At 36.9% G+C, this 21,258-nt stretch overlaps 1 protein-coding gene across 11 annotated transcripts in view; it reads right to left on the bottom strand.

Annotated features, from left to right (window-relative positions):
• Nucleotides 1-21,258, bottom strand: part of CEP128 (centrosomal protein 128) — a 402,179-nt gene that overhangs the window by 217,349 nt on the left and 163,572 nt on the right. For 8 of the 11 annotated variants that reach the window (XM_077750720.1, XM_077750716.1, XM_077750719.1 and 5 more), the window contains one exon: nt 13,333-13,525. The exons of the other annotated variants lie outside the window; for them this stretch is intronic. In XM_077750720.1, the coding sequence (XP_077606846.1) occupies nt 13,333-13,525 (193 nt within the window). The remainder of the gene's footprint in view (nt 1-13,332; nt 13,526-21,258) is intronic. 11 annotated transcript variants of the gene reach the window in all.

The raw sequence follows: 21,258 nt of genomic DNA, 5'->3' as shown, positions 1-21,258 counted from the left end.
GGTGTTTGTTACAAGTAATTTATTATAAATATACAAAACCAAAATTTGAGAATGATTTACTTTTTTGGTATTAATCTGAGCATATTCAAGGTTATTTTTAAAAGCTGTCACTTTTACCAAATGTTTTATTAAATAGGAGATAAAAGGCTAAGGATGGCCTGGGCCCAGGGAATAGGGTGAACTTGAACACATCCACTAGAGTGTGTCTGTTAAGTCCTCTGTCTTGGGAGCTCTAGCAGGCTCATAGGTGATGGCCAGTGAAGCTGACTAAAGGTTAAGAAGACCTTGCAAATAGGAAGCTTCTGCAATCCTTGAAGATGAAGTAATACAGAGCTAAGAAAGCCAGAGGCCATCTAGGGGCACGTAGGTGGCTCAATCAGTTAAGCATCTGACTCTTGATTTCAGCTTGGGTCATGCTCTCATGGCTTATAAGATGGAGCCCCGCATCCAGGCTCTGCCCTGCTGGCATGGAACCTGCTTGGAATCTTCTCCCTCCCTCCCTCTCTCTACTTCTCTCCTGTGCTCGCTTGCTCTTTCTCTTCTCTCAGAAAAAAACAAAAAACAAAAAACAAAAAAACAGAGCCATCTAAGTGGAGGAAGGAGTCGATAAGCAAGAAGCAACCAAGGAAAACCATGTAAAGTCACTTGTTGCAGAGGACAAGTAAATGGGAGAAAGTAATCTCTCAAATCATACGTGTAAGGACAGGTTTTAAAGGCTCTCAGGAAATCTTTCAAATTAATAGGAACATTTTCCTGTAGTTTTAAATTAAAATCTCATAGCTATCAGGCAACATAGGATTTATATACAATATGTTGGTAGCCCCTATTTAAAAATATTTTCATTTTAAATTTCATGACATGCATATGTTTATTCTTCACAAACACAGCTGGTATCTAAAGCATTCTGGATCCCAACTTACTCAAATAATAAAGAATAATCGAACTTGAAACACTTAGTCAAGAATTCAAGGATAAATTGAAGTTTTATCACCAAAAGTATACCAATCATCTGAATATCTTTAAAAAAATTTATGTTTTATTTATTTCTGAGAGAGAGAGAGAGACAGCATGAGCAGGGGAGGGTCAGAGAGAGAGGAAGATACAGAATCTGAAATAGGCTCCAGGCTCTGAGCTGGCTGTCAGCACAGAGCCTGACACGGCTCTGACACCCTGACACGGGGCTCGAACCCACGAACCATGAGATCATGACCTGAGCCGAAGTCAGACGCTTAACTGATGAGCCAACCAGGCGCCCCAGCACTCATCTGAATATTGAGTCCATTGTAGGGACAGAGGTAATTTCATTAAGTCTACTACCCGTAAAGCATCAGGTCAGTCAGAATCTTTGTGTTTGCACTTCTATCTCCTTATGTCAAACTGCTGAGGTTCCTCAGGAAACTAACAATAGAACTCCCCTATGACCCAGCAATAGCACTGCTAGGAATTTACCCAAGGGATACAGAAATGCTGATGCATAGGAGCACATGTACCCCAATGTTCATAGCAGCACTCTCAACAATAGCTAAAACATGGAAAGAGCCTAAGTGTCCATCCACGGACGAATGGATCAAGAAGATGTGGTTTATCTATACCATGGAATACTACATGGCAATGAGAAACAATGAAATCTGGCCATGTGTAGCAACATGGATGGACCTTGAGGGTGTTATGCTGAGCGAAATAAGTCAGGCAGAGAAGGACAAATATCATATGTTTGCACGTATAGGAGGATTAGGAGGAACTTGACGGAGGAACAAGGGGGAGAAGAAGGGCGGAAATGGTGGGGGAAAGGGAGAGAGGCAAACCATGAGAGACTCTTGAATGCTGACAAAAACTGAGGACTGATGGATGTGGGGGGGAGGGGGGATGGGCATGGAGGAGGACACTTGTGGGGATGAGCACTGAGTGTTATGTGGAAACTAATTTGACAATAAACTATTAAAAAAATAATAATAATAATAAAATGTATAAAAAATTAAAAAAAAAAAAAAAAAACTGGTTCAGCCAAGTTCTTTCCCATTTTGACCCTTCACAAACACTGTTCCCTCTGCTGGGACAACACTGCCTTTCTGGCTAACGTCTACTCAGACTTAGGACCCCCATGTGTCATTTTCTAAGGAATCTTGGTCCTAAACATTCCCCGCACCCCCTACCCCATAAAGTCAGATACCTCATATGGTAATATACCACAGCCCCTATTCTTCTAGCTGAGGCTAACATCTCTGTTAGGCACAGCGGGCCCTGTGTTTCAAGCCAATAAAAATGATTCATTTTAATTTATTTATAAAACTAGAAGAAAAAATGAATAACAAATACATAAAAATGACTCCATCCTGGATTCTACTCATCTTCATACCACCAGAGCCAAAATTTAATTATTTCATAGAGGAAGGGGCCTGCAGGGCAGTGTCTCAGGAAGACAAGTCATAACACATCCCTAGTTGTTTTCCAGAATTTCGACAAAGAAATGAAGCCCTAAATGTTTTTGTTTTTTCAAAGCTAAATGATAATACCTACTTGAGGATTAATAAAATAATAAATTGCTTACAGCACTTAGTACATGACACAAAGCAATAAATGTTAGCTCTTATTACTACCTAAACAATAACCGGAAATACTACTTGTTACATTGCTTGTAGGAAGGTGAATATAATATATTCCTCTTGGTTTTAGTTTCCAGAATAAGGCTGTTTCTTACGGAAGTTTCTGTGCCCCCTTTCACTAAGATAAGAACCACGTGACCCAATAGTATACCACTTAAATGTCAGAAAACTCAGAACTAAATTAAGTGATAAACCACAATAACTTCCTCTAACTGCTGGGGACACATTTCTCTGCTCCCTATTTTTGACTTGTGGTTTTAATTTTCTTTATGTACATTTTAATACTATGGAAAGCGGAAGAATAACAAAACGTGAAGGTGGGAAGGACTCAAAATGAACAAAGGCCTTCCAGCAGCCTAAGCCAAGAAGTACTATCTACATTTCAGGTTCATTCATGACCCAGTGTAATTTCTTTGAATTTTCCTGCTATACTTAAATGAAGAGTACCAAATATAAACACACAGTATAAAGAAATTATATTCATTTTGAAAATACCACATTTCACACATTTTAAGAACTGCCTGAATACATTTCAAAGTTAATTTTAGTAGACTGAAAGTAATATACGTATATTCCTAACTTTCTGACAAACGTCCACAGATGGACACATGTACTCAAAGAGCTTCAAGAAGGCTAGAGAACTGCTCCATATGCAGTGAATCAAGTGTCAGGAAAACTCTCACGAAGCTCTAAGTTCACGATTTTATTGGTGTATTTTTTACCATGAATCCTATAATGAATTACCATAAACTTAGTGCCTTAATATAATGCAAATTTGTTATGTTACAATTCTGTAGAAGTCTGATATGGGTCACACTGGGCTAAATTATGTCAGCAAAGTGCATTCCTTTATAGAGGCTCCAAGGAAGATTCAATTTCCTTGCGTTTCCCAGCTTCTTTCGGCCTACCTGTACTCCTTGCTTTATGGCCCTCCTCCTTCATTTTCAAGGCCATTAACAGTAAATTGAGTCTTTCTAATATCGAATCACTCTGACTTCCTCTTCTATTTCCTCTTTCAAGAACTCTAATGATTACATAGGTCCAAACAGATAATCCAGGATAATCTCCCTTCTCAGAACATTTATTTAATCACACCTACAAATTCTCTTTTGCCATGTAATGTAACATATTGCATTCATCCTGGGAATTAGGATGTGGACATCTTTGAGGGAGGTAGGCTTTTATTATTCTGCCTACCACAATTGATAACTGTTATGTATGCAACAAAATAGATAAGATGTAACACTTAAAAGATATAATGCTTAAAAGAACTCCAACACAGCAAGGATATGCTTTGAATTTAATAAAGCTATTTACTGACCTAAGAACTCATTCAAATCTATTTTAGCACATGTACCTCTATCTTATTCTTCTCCCTGAATATGCTCATGATTCAACCTCAAGTATACCAGCTTTGTTGTACTATGAAACAGCAGAAACTAATGTAATCTACCAGAGGATGAAACAAGAAAATCTAAGAATTCATTAATGTCATATATTTAACATTGCTGGATTTTCCAGAATATAGTTCAGCGCTCTTTCTCTCTCTCTCTCTCTAACACACACACACACACACACGCTTTCTCTCTCTCTCTCTCTTTCTATCTCTCTCTCACACACACACTCCTCCAATAATTTAGAAGATAAAAAAATCTAAACTCTAAATATCTGAACTCTCCATCCAGTCAATACTTCATTATTACCAACTAAGCATATTACTAGAGATACTGAAGATGTTGGTCTCTAAAATTAAGTTTATCCAATAGAAATAGTATAAACATTAGGTTCATTACACAGAGGGATGGGTAAGAGATACTTATAGCTAACTAAAGAATAGTTAACCATACTTTCTATTACCAACAGTGTCAATGTTGATTTCATATTCAATTGAAGTTAACACCTACACAAATGTGTGTATCAGGAGCTCCAGGCATAGCCTTAACTTGTTTAATTCTGGTCCTAGGAACACTCAACCAATGGTGTTCAATTTCAATCTCTGATGACCTGGCTGGAATTAGATTATAACATAAAACATATAGGAAATAAAATTATTTTAAAAAGAAATAAAAGTATTACAATGAAACATATATAAGCAAAAACACAGATGAAGGTTAAAACCAAATCTAGGGGCACCTGGGTGGCTCAGATGGTTAAGTGTCTGACTCTCAGTTTCAGCTCAGGCCACGATCTCAAGGTTTATGAGATTGAACCCTGCATTGGTCTCTGTGCTGAAGTGTGGGGCCTGCTTAGGATTCTCTCTCTCTCTGACCCTCCAGTGTGTACTCACTGGCTCGCTTGCTCTCTCTCTCTCAAAAAAAAAAATAAATAAATAAACATTAAAAAATAATAAATGAAAAAATTCTAGTTTGACTCATATTGTGAACATAATTTTATAAAAATACTATTTCTCAATTCATTTTTGAAAATAATTATGAAGAAATCCTGAAAATAAGAGGACATAATTTCATATCAAACAAAATAGTTTAATGAATTTAAATAATTTCCTCAATCTATCAATCAAAATAGTATTTCATTATCTCTAATGATCAACATCTCTCAACTTCTGAACAAACTGGTGACAATGTAAAATAAAGTCCTACACAGACTTCTTCTAATTGATGAAAATCCAAATAAATAAATTGTATTACACTTAGAGTTCATCCCCTAAATTAATTCAGAATGTTTAATTACACTCCAATATGCAATAAGGAACTGGTTCTCCTTATTGTTAGACTGAGACAACAATGACTAGTATTGACATCAGCGGCATGATGCTCAAATATCCTTTTAATGAGACAAAAAACTGCTTGAAGTGATGTGGGAATAGGTAATAGATGAATGGGTGAATGGTGGGAAAGCTAAACCAATAAATAAAATATGCGATGCACAGAACACGAACCTGCAACCCCATGTGTAGCCAAGGAAAGATCTCAGGAAAGATGCCTTCAGACTGCAAGGCCCTCCCTTATTCTATTCACAAATGAATTCTAAGAAATTGTCTTCTGTTCAGCCATATGGCTGCAGAACTGGTACAGAGATTCAGACAAAGAACAAAGTAAAACAGAAAAATCAGCTCAAAGGAGTTTCTCAGAACTCCAAGAACAGTGGAACCAAAGGAAAAGCCCTTTAAAAGTTGAGAGCACCTCTCGTAGAGAGAAATTAGGTAAATGAGAACCTATGAAAATGCAGTGTTTTTAGAATCAATACCTTGAGCAACACAGCAATTTTAAAGCCCTGGAAAAAAAAAAAACCTGAGTCATATCTCCATTACAGAGTAGAAATACTCATCTTCAGAGCTATTCTATAAAGCTAGAATAATGAGTGTAGAGTACACAGCTTCATCACTAAGCTGGCTCTATGCCTTGGATATCTATCACATGACAAGTGTCAACCTTTGGAAGCAGCTTGCAAAAAAATGTGGTTATGACAAACACTCTACAATCTGGCTCAAACATCACAAAGCTTCTACACTAAAACAGGTGTCTCAAGACTTAATTGGCAAATCCAATAGCCATCTCTCAGTCCTTCTACCCATTTCTCCAAGCAGGTATTGACCATATAAAAGGCAAAGATCATTGAACTCCAATCACAGATGTTGGGAAACAATAAAAGTAAGGAAATTACTGCAAAAATTATTGTGATACGGTGAAACTGCCAAAAAGTAGTAGTGTATTCAAGAACTAAAAAAAGAGGGAAGGAAAGTCTAAATTCTATTCCTTGTTCTTTCCTTTTTCCACTGTGACTTTTGACCCCATCCACCCTCATACTATGTGGGATCCTGCCATACAAGTAATCTTTCTTGTTCAACCTCTCCCATTCCTGGACCCTTCTACTCAACATTTATAACCATGCTCAAGCTTGTCTATCATGAGTAGCAAATAGAAAATATTAATCTAGAAGTTATATTCATCTTAATAAGGTTTGAAACTATTTTAGATGGATACATTTAATACTGTTTATTTTATTGGTATTCGGCGATTTTTAAATTTTTTCAGATATTATACTAGAGAGCTAACTGAAATCATAGTACAAAATGGGGCTAGAATTACTGCTAACAATGTTATAGCATCCTGGAGTGAATCAGGAAAATACTGTCACAAAATGAATAAAAACATAAACGGTTTAAATACTTCTACTGTAAAATGTAATACATAACTGAAATACTAGGAAAGACAAATATTGTTACCTAATCCCAGAGGGCCATAAACAAAATGTAAACCACTCACATTAAGTTAGTTAACTTCTGCCAAATATTTGATGATTTGCCTTTTGGTTATGCAGAGCTTATTTTTGTTACATAGAGTACAGTGTGAGTTTTGTTTTCTTTTGTTCATTTGTGTGTGTGTGTGTGTGTGTGTGTGTGTGTGTGTGTATTGTCTTTTGTTTTTTGATGTATCTTTTCTCCCCTACCTACTTCTTGGCTAAGGCATAGATGCTACATAAAAACAAACAATCTGAGGAATTAGTCTTTGACTGCAAAAAAATCTTACTTCCTGAAGTGGCTGGGGGACTATTTCCCTTCTTCCACATCCTACTAGTATTTTCCCTTTTATTCAGAAAAGGTAACTCCCTAACAAAGAGGCCCTGACAATGGCTTATATCATCCTTGTATGCACATTCCCAATAAGTGGTATGTGTGACAGGAAGAGACAGATTAAGGGAGCCTGAACCCACAGTACATGTTGTGGAGAATTACTATCTTTCCATGCACTCTATCTATCATAATATTAGGGTAGTACTGCTTGGTGAATATCCCAGCTAATCCAACGAAGCCCAATGAGTATAACACATACCCAACAGTAGAACCTGGATAAGAAGATCAAATTTCATCTTTAAGGGAAAGGAATTTCAGAGGCTATGTCAATTTCTAATTACTCCAGGAAGAAATATTATGCATAAAGCAGCACTTTCAACAATAGCCAAATCATTGAAAGAACCTAAGTGTCCATCAGCGGATGAGTGGATCAAGAAGATGTGGTTTATCTACACAATGGAATACTACATGGCAATGAGAAAGAATGAAATCTGGCCATTTGTAGAAACGTGGATGGAACCTGAGGGTGTTATGCTGAGCGAAATAAGTCAGGCAGAGAAGGGCAGATACCATATGCTTCCACTTATAGGAAGATTAGGAGAAACTTAACGGAGGACCATGGGGGAGGAGAAGGGGAAAAATAGTTGGGGAGAGGGAGGGAGGCAAAACATGAGAGACTCTTGAAAGGTGAGAACAAACTAAGGGCTAATGGCGGGGGCGGGGAGAAGGAGGGAGGTAATGGGCATGGAGGAGGGCACTTGTTGGGGTAAGCACTGGGTACTATATGGAATCCAACTTGACAATAAACTATGAAAGGAAAAAAAAGAAATATTATGCATAATAGTCAAAGCCACAACCAAAGACTCCCTGGAAAGTAAGGTAGTGCCTTGTTGAACGAAAAAGGTCCCTTGCTGAACTAAAACTTCATAATTTCAGTTTAAGGGAAAATATGTTAAGACAATTGTCTTGCTGTATTTGTTCATCATCATTAGCATTTCATATAGCAAGAATGAAAAGAAATCATCCTATACAACATCCCCCCCCCGAAGATCTTTGAAAAAAGGAATCTTTCCAACTTCCATGTAAATGTTAGTTTATAGTAAACTTCATAGTTTTAAAGTATTTTTATAGAGAAATACTGGCACAACAGGAGCAGCAGTGTATCAGGACATTAAGAAGGTGGAGAGCAAGTAGGTTTATCAAGAAAATATTTAAAATGACTACTTACACAAGTTAAAATATCATACCTAATGACTCCCAGCTGCAGTTTACACATCTTTACTCTTGTCTTTGTTACCATTCATAACAAAGAAGAATTTCTAAGTCAATAATTACTAACTTCTAAGAGGGCCATGACATTAATTTCTCAGTAGAGTTCCTCTCCTTTTTAAACACTCGAGCCAAAACCCTACAGGCCTAGAATAGCCCAGGAAGCAGAGACAAATCTGGCAGCACTCACTGATAAACTCCTTGCACACTGGCTTCAGTTAACATGTCATGTGTCAGTTAATATGATATTAAATCAAACTAAAAATATTAATGCAGAGAATGGCAATTCAAATGAACAGAAAGTTTCTCTGTCATGTTTCACTTATAAATAGGTTAACCATATCTGTTCTATGTAACAGATAGACGGTGAAAGGAATCAAATATAAATTTCTACACAATTCATTTTGGTATTTCAGAAATACCTTAATTTAATCGCAAGTCTTGCTGCCCTTCACATCTCCTATGTATATAACATTGTAAACAAATGCTAAAGTCTGCAAGAAGAGATCACTATGCAGATAAATCCTGCACAGAATCTTTCTTCCTCCTCTCTTATAGGAATCCTGCTACATTCTAAGGTCTAAATCAAAGGACATGTCCTACAAAAAACTTCCTTATATGGGCATCTGCCCAAGTAATCAATACTTCTGTTTTCACCAGAACATGTTGCTTATATTTCTAGTAACATATTTATTTCACCTTACCCCTTAATAAATATGTTTTTAAATCCCCAACTGTAACAGCCTTTGCTTAGTCTTCATTACTCATTAGGTCTGCACTATTTCTGAGTCACCAGACAGAACCTAATACATTTTACATACGTAAGGCAAGAGATTACCACACTATTTCTCTTTTAACAAAAGTGTGGTTCTTCACAAAAGTTTTTTTTCATTTCTAGCTTTAAGGAATAAGTAAAGAATAGAATTCCTCTTTCTCTGCCACCATATCAGCCAGCACCTGTTTCCCAACTTTCTTATTTCTCCCAATGGCAAAACTATTGAGACCTTAGAATCTCCTCTATGTTTTCTATCACCTGCACTGCCTAATCTTGCACTAATTCCTTCATAATATCTTTTCCATTTGTTGCCACTACCAACATCCTTCTTCTTTTGCTTTTATTGAGACTATTTTACAATAGGCTCATTATTAGACACATTCACACAATCAATACAAAATAGGATCAAATAACAGTCTCAAAAACTATATGAAACAAAAGAAGTGACACACTTACACACAAAGTAATACCTGGATATTTTGACAATCCTCTGTAAGGTACTGATAGAAGGAGAAAAAATCAGTAGGGATACAGATATCACCAGGGATAGAGAACCTTATGAAACAATTTGGCATAACTGATATTTATAAAATATTTCAGAATAAATGCAGAACACAACTTGTTTTAAAGTGCACATAGAAAATCCATTAAAGCCACATTTGGGGCCATAAAACAAGTCCTGGTAAAGGTCAAAGGATCAAAATTATGGAAACTATATTCTATAACCACAAGGGTACCAAGTTAGAAACTGATAATAGAATAGGAAGAAAACTCACCACATAACTGGAAATTAAGTAGGATACTTCTAAAAATAACCCATAGGTCAAAGAAGAAATCCCTAGGGAAATATTTTCTAATTCAAACTAAATAATAATGAAAACACAACATTGCAAAATTTGTGGAATACATTTAAAGTGTTGCTAAGATGGAAATCTATAACTTTAATAACAATATTAATAAATAAAGGTATTAAAATAAGTGTCTGACTTAAGAATCCAGAAAAGAAAACAAATGATACACAAAGTAAAAGAAAGAAAGTAAAAATAAAATTTGGGATCAATAAAACATTAAAAAGACAAATAGAAAAAAATTATTTCAAAGGTTGTTTCTTTGAAAATATTAATAAAATTAATAACACCCTCAGCAAGTCTAATAAAGAACAAAAAAGAGGAAATGACCAATATCAGGAATATAAGAGGAACCACCAGTACAGACCTTACAGAAATTAAAAGAATTAAAAAGGGGATATCATGAAAAATTTTAAGCCAATAAATTTGACAACTTATGAAATGAACAAATACTTTGAAAGGCACACATTAATAAAACTAACTCAAGAAGGAAAAATTCTGAATAGCCATAAAGCTATTGAAGAATTTGAGTTTGGGGGTGCCTAGGTGGCTCAGTCAGTTGAGCGTCTGACTCTTGATATGAGCTCAGGTCGTGATCTCATGGTTGTGAGATCAAGCCCCATCGGGATCCCACAATGAGCGTGGAGCCTGCTTGGGATATTCATTCATTCATTCTCTCTCTCTCTCTCTCTCTCTCTCTCTCCCTCTCTCCCCCCTCCCCCTGCTTATACTTTCTGTCTCTCTCCCTCTCAAAATAAAAATTAAACTTAAAAAGAATTTGAGTTTGAAATTTAAAACTTTCCCCAGACAAAAACTACAGGCCTAGGAGGCTTCTTTAATGAATTCTATCATACATTTAAAAAGAAATAATACACACTTCATACAAAAAAATAAAGGCAAAACAAAACTCATTTTAAGAGGTTGCTGTTATATTAACATTCAAATCAGATAAAGACATTAGAAGAAGCTACAGAAAAATATTCTTCATAAACATAGATGCAAAAAATATTAACTATTAATAAATCAAATCCCGCTATATGTAAATGGGAAAATACAGTTTGATAGAGTTGATCCCAGAAATATAAGGTTAGATTAGTATGTACTGGAAGTTCCATCCAGTTGATTAAGGGGAAAAAAAAAAAACAGAAGCAGGAGAAGCAAAATTATGCTTATTTGCGGATGACATGATCATGTACAAAGAAAACCGTAAGTACTAAGAAATCAGAAACAACAATAACAACAAAGAGCTAACAAAAAAGCTACTACAACTAATGAATGAGTTTAACACGGTTGCAGAATACAAAGTTAATACATACAAAAAATATCAATTGTACTTCTATCTACTAGAAAAGAATGCTGGAAACGACATTTAATATAGCATCATAGAGAAAAAGCAGGAATAAATCTAAAGAAGATGCCTAGACCTGTTAGCTGAAAAGTACAAAACATCCATGAGAAAAGGTAAAAACCTAAATAAATGTATTAGATACACAATGCGCATGGATTGGACGACTCAGTATCAAGACGTCCATTCTTAAATGTGTACATTCAACTCAGTCCTATTAAAATACTAGTAGATTCTCTTTAAAAAACTGACAAGCTAATTCTAAGGTGCATAAAGGAATTCAAGTGCTCTATAGATATAAAACAAGCGATCCATTTTTATTAAATTTGAAAAGTAGAAATAGAACAATCACCTTGAGAGGTTACAAACTTTACAACTTATCTTCTGAAGCTTTTATGGAAAAGCTGGTTATTTGAAAATAATTACTTAAGTGCACAAATATTTGTTTCTTTCCCCTTGGATTTATCCTGTCAACAGTTACAGTTATTTATAATATACTATTGCATTAATCCTCATACAAAAAAACGTTTTACTGGGTGACAATATTGATAATATTTACTAAAAAACCAGGTTGCAATCTAGTGTTAGTGAGTAGTCTATAACATGTTTGGAGATCCTACAATGTTTTAGCTATAAATTCCAAACTTAGATTCTGTTGTACTGTCTATATGTGTGCGTGCGTGTGCGTATATAGAGGCATCCTCTGACTTTCACTACTAGCACAGTTTGCATCTTCCACATTCACTAGAGCAGGAGTTCACAAGGGATGGTTCGGGAACTATTCAAGACCCCTAATTAATAATACAAAGATATTAGTTGCCTTTTTAAGAATATAAAGTGGTCCTGATACAAAAAAAAAAAATTGAGAATCACTGCAGTATAGCGATAAACAATTTCTAACTGGTACATGTAGAAAGAATAATCCTGATAACTGAGGCAGCACCTGGGTGGCTCAGTCAGTTAAGTGTCCAATTGTTGATTCTGACTCCGGTCATGATCTTAGTTTGTGAGTTTGAGCCCCAAGTCAGGCTCCCTGCTGACAATGTGGAGCCTTCCTGGGATTCTTGATCCCTCCTTCTCCCTGCACCCCCTCCCAGCTGTCTCATTCCCTCAAAAATAAGTAAACTTAAAAAAAAAAAAAGAATCTTGATAACTAAAATGAAAACCCAAAAAAAATTTTAGAGGATTATCATATGTTAAAGTTTTGTTTTTCTTAGTAGGACACCATATTAATTCTCTTTCTTAATTAATAAAGTTTACCAATAAAGAAAAGACCTAAGCCTGACACATGATACACACAGGATTCCATACGATGCTATTTTCCTTCCTCTCATCATGATGCATCCCTACTAGAACCAAACAGAAAAGCAGTTTTCCAAAGTTCCTGTCTAACTTTTAAAGTATTGCCTCAAACTCTCCTTCCCTTACTCTATTATGTTCAACATGGTCCCTATAACCTTCTAATATATTAAACAATTTACCTACTTACTACATTTGTTTTCTGTCACTCCACTCATTACAATGTAAGCGAAACAGGAGGGCTTTTTTCCCCTTTATTCACTGATGTATCCTCAGCACCTATAATAGTGCCCAGGACAGAACTGGCACAGAGTAAATATTTAGTGAATAAATTAATGAATATTTTACTGGAGTAAAATATAAACTTCAGCATTTTATCAGGGAAGAACACACATCTTACCAAATGAACACCTGGTACAGGGCTATGTACACAGGAGAGATGCACTAGCTGAAGGAAAAACTTTCAGGGTGAACAGTTTCCTCTTCTGAATCCAGAAATGAAGAAAGACAGGGAGACAAGAGCCAAGGAAAGAGGGATTTGGAAATATTCCAAAGTAGAGACAAGAGAAAAAGGGTTTTTTTTTTTTTTTTATCCCTCTCAACCCTAGGTTTCCACGAATGTAAATGAAGAAAAATAAGAGTAAGAACAGCCAACACACCTCTCTTCTCTTGTTGTATTTCGCCCAGAAGCTGCTCTTGCCTTTCTATCTGTTCGAAGAGACACTGGAGCTCAGATTCCTTGTTTTCGGTCATACTCCTCAGCTGCTGTCTGCAGAGCATCAGCTCGTGCCGCAGACTCCTCTCTCTGTTTTCTCGCTCTTTCAGTTCCTCACAGAGCCACTGGAGCTTAGTCTACAAAAATGACACGAATATCTAATTTTTCAAAAAAATCTAGAAAACAGTAGCATTTCAAAACACGAAGGGTAAGTCATGATAATGTGAACAAACACAGACAATAACAAATGTAAGCAAAATTTTAAAATATCCATAATGTTTTAATTTGCAGAATGACTTCAAATTTGGTGTGAAAATTAAGCCAAATTTTCTTGGATTTTTATAAAATATCTGATATCCTCTATCACCTTTGGAAAGGCAATATTACAGAGAAGTCTGGCCTACTGAATTCCCAATCATAACACAATTAGATCCCTGATGTGATAGATAAGGCAGTCTAGTACACTTTAAAGCATTTTAAAGTCATACCCCACAATAGAACTAGAGACTTGTTACAGAATGTAGTTTAACTCAGAGATTAAAAAAAAAAAAACAAAAACAAAAAAGATAAAATTCATAGTTTTGGTTCTAAAAAATGCATATCCCCAAGGGTCCAGCTAATTAGGAAAAGATATTCTATATCACATGAAGGAGATAAAGTTAGTATTTGCCCACATTTAAAAGACTAGGGAATTTAACTGAAGCAACTCTCATTTTCTCAGACTCTAACCACACCATCTTTATTAGTTAGATATTTAAATCAGGGATGAGTACAAAAAAAAAATTCTTTCACCTTCGCTAGGACAGGATTTCAGTCAGGTCTCAGGACCTTCCCAAGTGAACCTATCCTTCAAGTTCCAGTTGATTTCAAGTAAAAACAGTCTTCACTTCAGTAAAAAGCAAAATAAGGAAAGAATGGACCAAATAGGAAAGTTAGGTTGAGCTGAGGGAGCATTTCCGTGAATAGCATTCATCAGTAAGCAAGAAAGTTCTAGGCATCCAGAAATCTAGGAGGCTCTCAGGATATTTCACAGTGTATTAAAAGGAGCTGTGGTAGGATAGTTTAGCCTATGATTAAGTGAGATTGGGATATGGGCAGCTAGACTGGGGATCCCCACATGGATCAGCTTTCAAATACCCCCATCACAGAAAAAGATGCCCTCTCTCTCCAGTTAGAAGGTCTGTCTAGCAGACGGTATCTCTATGACATAAAACAAAAATCATCACTAGTCAAATTATGGAAAAATTATACAATAGTATTGTAAGGCGACCAATGTACAGTATGTGAACGGATTAAAGGAAGGGAGATCGTGCCTGTAAAGGCAAAAGCTAGATCACATTTATTATAAATGCTCATCAAAAACAAAGTGGGGGACTTCATGGAAGTTTGCCTTCCAGAAGGATGGCACGAGTTCTGCGATGCTGCTCTCTAATGAAAATGTTAGGTAGAGGCTGCCCTGCAGGCAGAAGCCCCCACTCCACATTCCAGGAGGGCACTGCCGAGAAGACGGGGCTCGCTCTTCTCCCAGTTCACAGTCAAGTTATTTGGTATTATGGCACAATAAGAAAGACATTTGGTCTCTGTCCCTAATTCTTGGCACAGAGGTCCTGAAAGCCCCGGAACTTCCAGAGTGAGAAGAATGTCCTTTGTTATTCATAACAAGCTCTGAGATCACACCCAAGCTCATGCCAATGAAGTGGTTTAGGGTGGGGAGTTGGACACTTAACCAACTGAGCCACCCAGGCGCCCCCAAAACCTCCTGAACAATGAGATTGGATTAGCTTCCAGACTGGTGAACATAGCCACATGCCAGGAGCATGAGACATCCCCAAACTCTATGGGGACTCTTGGCACCTTGCCCTATATCACCTCTTCATTTGGCTGCTTATCTGTATCCTTTGTACATAAACTGGTAATAGTAAGTAAAGTATTTCCCTTAGGTCTGTGGGTCATTACAGCAAATTACTGAAACCGAGGAGAGAGCTGTGGGAACCCCCAGTTTGTAGCCAGGTCAGAGGGAAGTGTAGGTAACCTGGGGACCCAGTACTTGTGACTGGCAACTGAACTGGGTGGAGCTGGCACTGAGCCCTTAACCTGTGGTATTTGCACTAACTCTGGGTAGTTTGTGTTAACGGTGAATTAAATTGCAGGACACCCCACTGGTATCTGCAGAGAACTGGAGAATTACCTCATTTGGAAAACTCACACATCTGGAATCAAAAGTGATGCGAGCAGAAACAGATCATTAATAATAGGCATGGCACTGGAAGGTCAGACAGCTAGGATTTTTCATCGTCATAGCTCTGATTTAAGTAGGCTAAACTGCAGGCAAGTGCAGCAGAGAACCTAGGGATTCCTTCCATTACCAACCCCTCACTGACAGCATGGCCACTCTATGTCAGACACAACAGCCTGAGAATACTGCCGTTTCCAGAAACTCTGAGAAGGAGGGATGAAAGCCACATGATCATATCAAGATTCAGAAAAAGTGTACAATGAAATTCAACACCTATTTCCAATAAAGGTACTCAAAGAAGGGAATGGAAGGGAAATTTCTCAACCTGATAAAACACTTTTATGAAAAACCCATAACTATGATCATACTTAATGGTTAAAGACTGAATGTTTTATCCCTAAAATCATAAAGAAGAAAATAAAGTCTGCCCTCACCACTTTTGCCTAACATTGTATTAGGAGGTCATAGCATGGCAATTATGCAGGAAAATCTAATTATACACAAATCACTTGTACATCAATACACTCGAATCATCAATCCAAAACTACGTTAAAAAGACCATCATGTTTACAATAGCATCAAAAGAATACTTAATAACATACTTTTAGACAGTGCAAAATGTATACTCTAAAATTATAAAAACACTGTTGAAAAAATTAAAGAAGGCCTAAATAAACAAGAAGATATTCCATGTACAAACATCATTAAACTTAATATCATTAAGGTATTAAGAGAAATACTCCCTAAACTGATCTACAGACTTAATACAATGCCTATCAAAATCCCAGGTGACATCTTTGGAGAAACTGACAACTTGATCTTAAATTTCATATGGATATTCAAGGGAGCTAAAATTAAGCCAAAAAACAGGTGTTGAAAAAGAAGAACAAAATTGGAGGAGTCACACATAACTGATTTTAAAACTGACTAGAAAGCCTGAGTAATCAAGACAGTGTGGTACTGGCATTAGGACATAGATCAATGGATTTAAACCCATACACTGGGTCAACTGATTTTCAACAAGGGCTCCAAAAACAATTTGATGAGGAAAGATTAGTCTTTTCAACCAACAGTACTGGGAAAACTGAATATCCATATGCAAAAGAATAAAGTTGGACCTATACTTCACACCATCTTCAAAAATTAATTCAAGGGGAACCTGGTTAAGCGTCTGACTCTAGATTTCAGCTCAGGTCATGATGTCATTGTTCTTGGGTTCGAGCCCCACCTCAGGCTCCACATTATCGGGATGGAGCCTGCTTGGGATTCTCTCCCTCTCTCTTTCTCCCCCTCCTCCACTATCCCTCTCAAACTAAATAAAATTTAAAAACAATAACTCAAAATGGATCAAAGACCTAAATGTAAGAACTAAAAATATCAGATTCCTAGAAGAAAGCACAGCTATAAGTCTTTGAAACCCTGGTTTGGCAACCTGAATTTCCTAGATACAACACCTAAATCACAAGCAACCAAAGAAAAAAGTTGTTAAGTTGGCCTATTAAAACCACTGTGCTTCAAAGATCACAATCAACTAACTGAAACAACAACCCACTGAACAGGAGAAGATAATTGTAGATCATATATCAGAGAAAGGCCAATTTAGGATGATACATAAATAACTCAGTAATAAAAAGACATAATGAATTAAGCAAGAGACATTTCTTCAAAGAACATATACAAATGGCCAATAATCACATGAAAAGATGCTAAGTATCATTAACCATCACAAAAATGCAAATCAAAACCACAGGGAGATTCCATTTCACACCTAGCAAGATACTAGAATCAAAAAGAGAGAAGATTAACAACTGTTGGTATGTGTGGAGAATTAAAGTTCTTATAAAATGATGGTAGGAGTGTACAATCATGCAGTCTCTTTGGAAAACCATCTGACAATTCTTCAAAAGGGTAAACATAGTTACAATATAACCCAGCAATTCTACTCCTAAGTATGTATTCAGAAGAAATGAAAACATGTTCATGCAAAAACTTGTACCCAAATGTTCATAGCAGCATTATTCATGATAGCCAAGAAATGGAAAAAATCCAAATGAACATTCTCTGATAAATGGATGAATAAAATGTGGTATATCCATACAATGGACTATTATTTAGCAATGAAGTGAGGCACTGACATATGCTACAACACAGATGAGCCTTGAAAACATTCTGCTAAATGAAAGAAGTTATTCATAAAGGACCATATACTATATGATTCCATTTATAGGAAATATCCAGAACTGGCAAATCTATAGAGACAGGAAGATTACTTGTGGACTAAGGCTATGGGGGGGGGAGGGGCGAGGGGTGATGAGTGAGATGGACAAATTTAGGAGGTGATGACTAAAGGGTCCATATTTTCTTTTTAGGGTGATAAAATATTCCAAAATTCATTGTGGTTGTGGCTTCACACTTCTGTGAATACATCTATAAGTAGTGAAGGATACACTCTAAGTAGGTCAATTGTATGGTATGTGAATTATATCACAATTGAGCTATTTAACAATTAACAAAAGGAAGAAGGGAAATAAGAAGGGACAGACTAACAAAGCTAAAGTTAAATCTCCTTGCAGAGATAACACCAGGCTTTAGTATCTGCTACATAATTTACAGGCTTCTGTCTTACCTGAATGTCACTAGATAAAAACAGGAAGTCCCCAACTTAAATTGAACTGTGTAAGGTGCCTGGGTGGCTCAGTCAATTAAGCATCAGGCTTCAACTCAGGTCATGATCTTGCACTCCGTGAGTCCAAGCCCGGCGTCAGGCTCTGTGCTGACAGCTCAGAGCCTGGAGCCTGCTTCCGATTTTGCATCTCTTTTTCTCTCCGCCCCTAGGCTCCTGCGCACTTGCTTGTGCGCGCTTGCTCATTCTCTCTCTCTCTCTTTCTGTCTCTCTCTCCCTCTCTCTCAAAAGTACATAAACATTAAAAAAAAGTTTAAATTAAATTGAGCTGTGGACTTCCAATTATGATTGCAAAAATTTAATTAAGACTGCTGATTTCCCAATATCCATTTTGAATTTTTTTTTTTTAATGTTTTTATTTATTTATAGAAGAGAGAGAGAGAGAGACAGCGTGAGCAGGGGAGGGTCAGAGAGAGGGAGTCACAGACTGAAACAGGCTCCAGGCTCTGAGCTGCCAGTCAGCACAGAGCCCGACGCGGGGCTCGAACCCACGAACCGCGAGATCATGACCTAAGCGAAAGTCGGACGCTTAACCGACTAAGCCACCCAGGCGCCCCCCCAATATCCATTTTGAAATTCCCATGCAAGTACAAGAAGATAAAAAGCTTCCATAGGACAGGGGACCAGGAAACATAGTCAACTCTCTACCAGATAAAAGCAACATTTTCTACTACATCTTTTTTCTAAATAAAGCATGGAGGCAGAATATAGGGTCAAAGGTGAGGGAGAGTGATATACCACCATCCCCACTGAACCACAATATGAGAGAGACAAGGAAGTGAATTGGACTATTCTTTCAAAAGCAACTTCTATGTACAGAGTGGAGCACATGTTGGAGGCTGGCACTCAAGAGACTGTTACCAATATTCAAAACAAGTGAAAACGAAAAGGAATGGCTCCAAGTGTATGTATTTGAGACTTAAATGCTAGGGGGAAAAGAGAAAGGAATCAGTACTGAAGTTTAAGTTTCTAGCTGAAGAAACTGTGAAAGAAGAAAACTAGAAGCAAAGATTTAGGAGTTAAACAGTTAACAACAAGTTGGAATAAGATCAAATTGTTAGGACTAACACACAGAAGTATAAATGACTCGTTGGATATATAGATCTAAAGCTCGAGAGACATGGATGAGACATACAAAGTAAAGAATCAATAGCACCAAGGCAAAACAGTCCACGGAGTGTCTATGAAGATGAGAGAGAAGAGTTTAGAAGAGATGAACACAAGAGAAAACTAAACATAAAGTTGAGAAGTAGTCGTTGGAAAGGCAGGAAGAAATCAAGTCTTCCAAAGGAAGAAAATAAAAATAGTACAACAGGATGGATATTCTTTGTGTCAAAGACTGCCACGAGCAAAGGGCTAGTATATTTAGCAGATAAAACAACATACATCTTTGTCAAAAACAACTGGAGTTCAGCCCACCAAACCAAATGGACTGAAAATATGAACGCCAAACTGTTGATGATTATGCCTACTAAGGAGAGAGGTGTAAAAAGGGAAAGGAGGATATACATTCCAAATTTATTCTCCATACTTCTGTATTGCTAACGTCTTAAAAATGAGAATGTGTTCGGGTTGCCTGGGTGGCTTAGTCGGTTAAGCACCCGACTTTCGCTTAGGTCATGATCTCGCGGTTCGTGGGTTCGGGCCCTGCGTCGAGCTCTGTGCTGACTGCCGGCTCAGAGCCTGGAGCCTGTTTCAGTCTGTGACTCCCTCTCTCTCTGACCCTCCCCTGCTCACGCTCTCTCTCTCTCTCTTAGAAATAAGTAAAACATTAAAAAAAAAAAAAATGAGAATGTGTTCAATGCACTATGTAAGAAAAAATTATTCTAGACAATTTAATCGGTAATTTTAGATATGTCAGGTGGAAAATGATTCTAAAACATTAGTACTTAAGTCATTTATTAATTGATATTAACTAGGCAAAATAAGAGAAAGTCTACACTATTGCTGCCTGTTTCTATGTCAAAACTACAATCTGAATAGAGGCACCTGGGTGGCTCAGCTGGTTAACTGGCCAACTCTTGATTTCAGCTCAGGTCATGATCTCAAGGTTTGTGAGTTCTAGCCCCACTGGGTTGTGTGCTGTGAGCACAGAGCCTGCTTAAGGTTCTCTCTCCCCCACACCCCCCTCATGCCTGCATTCTCTTTCTCTCACTTTCAAAATAAATAAATAAACTTAAAAAAAAAATCTGAATCTAGAACATACTCTTTGTTCACCTCATCAAACTTTAGCAGTTATTCAAGAAAAATAAATAAACGAAAAAGCCCAAGTAATTATCGTATTATTATTGGCATGATGCAAGAGAAAAGGGGAAAATCAGATGTATGATTTCTGGAAAAGATATATTTTCAACCACGTCTTTTTGCTGCTTTTTTGGTACCTTAAGCATGTGCATATCTTTATCCTTATATATTAATAAATTTGATATACTAAATCCTTAAGACTTTTTTCAAGAATTTAAAAATATTCTTCAATTTAAAGCACCTTGGGAATGGATGTGTGTTCATGTTTGTATGTGCACACACACTACAACTAGCATAGTGTTCTGCACATAGTGAGGACAGGACACATGCAATTAAGTGAAAAATTAGGTGCTGTTAAGTTCTTTTAAAGAGTAGCATCTTACATTTAATTAATAAAACAGAAAAATAAAATATCTTGAAAACAAAAAAATCCAAAAAAAAACTTTTGTATCATATTAAGAAAGTTTAATGAACACTGATAAGAAACACACTTAGGACCTGAACACTTTTTTTTTTTTAATTTTTTTTAATGTTTTATTTATTTCTAGGAGAGAGAGAGAGAGACAGTGTGAGCAGGGGAGGGTCAGAGAGAGAGGGAGTCACAGACTCTGAAACAGGCTCCAGGCTCTGAGCTGGCAGTCAGCACAGAGCCCGACGCGGGGCTCGAACCCACGAACCGCGAGATCATGACCTAAGCGAAAGTCGGA

The sequence above is a fragment of the Crocuta crocuta genome, unplaced genomic scaffold (genome assembly GCF_008692635.1).
Source record: "Crocuta crocuta isolate KB4526 unplaced genomic scaffold, BGI_CrCroc_1.0 scaffold186, whole genome shotgun sequence".
Lineage (NCBI taxonomy): Eukaryota > Metazoa > Chordata > Mammalia > Carnivora > Hyaenidae > Crocuta > Crocuta crocuta.
This window is presented reverse-complemented; position numbering and strand designations above follow the sequence as displayed.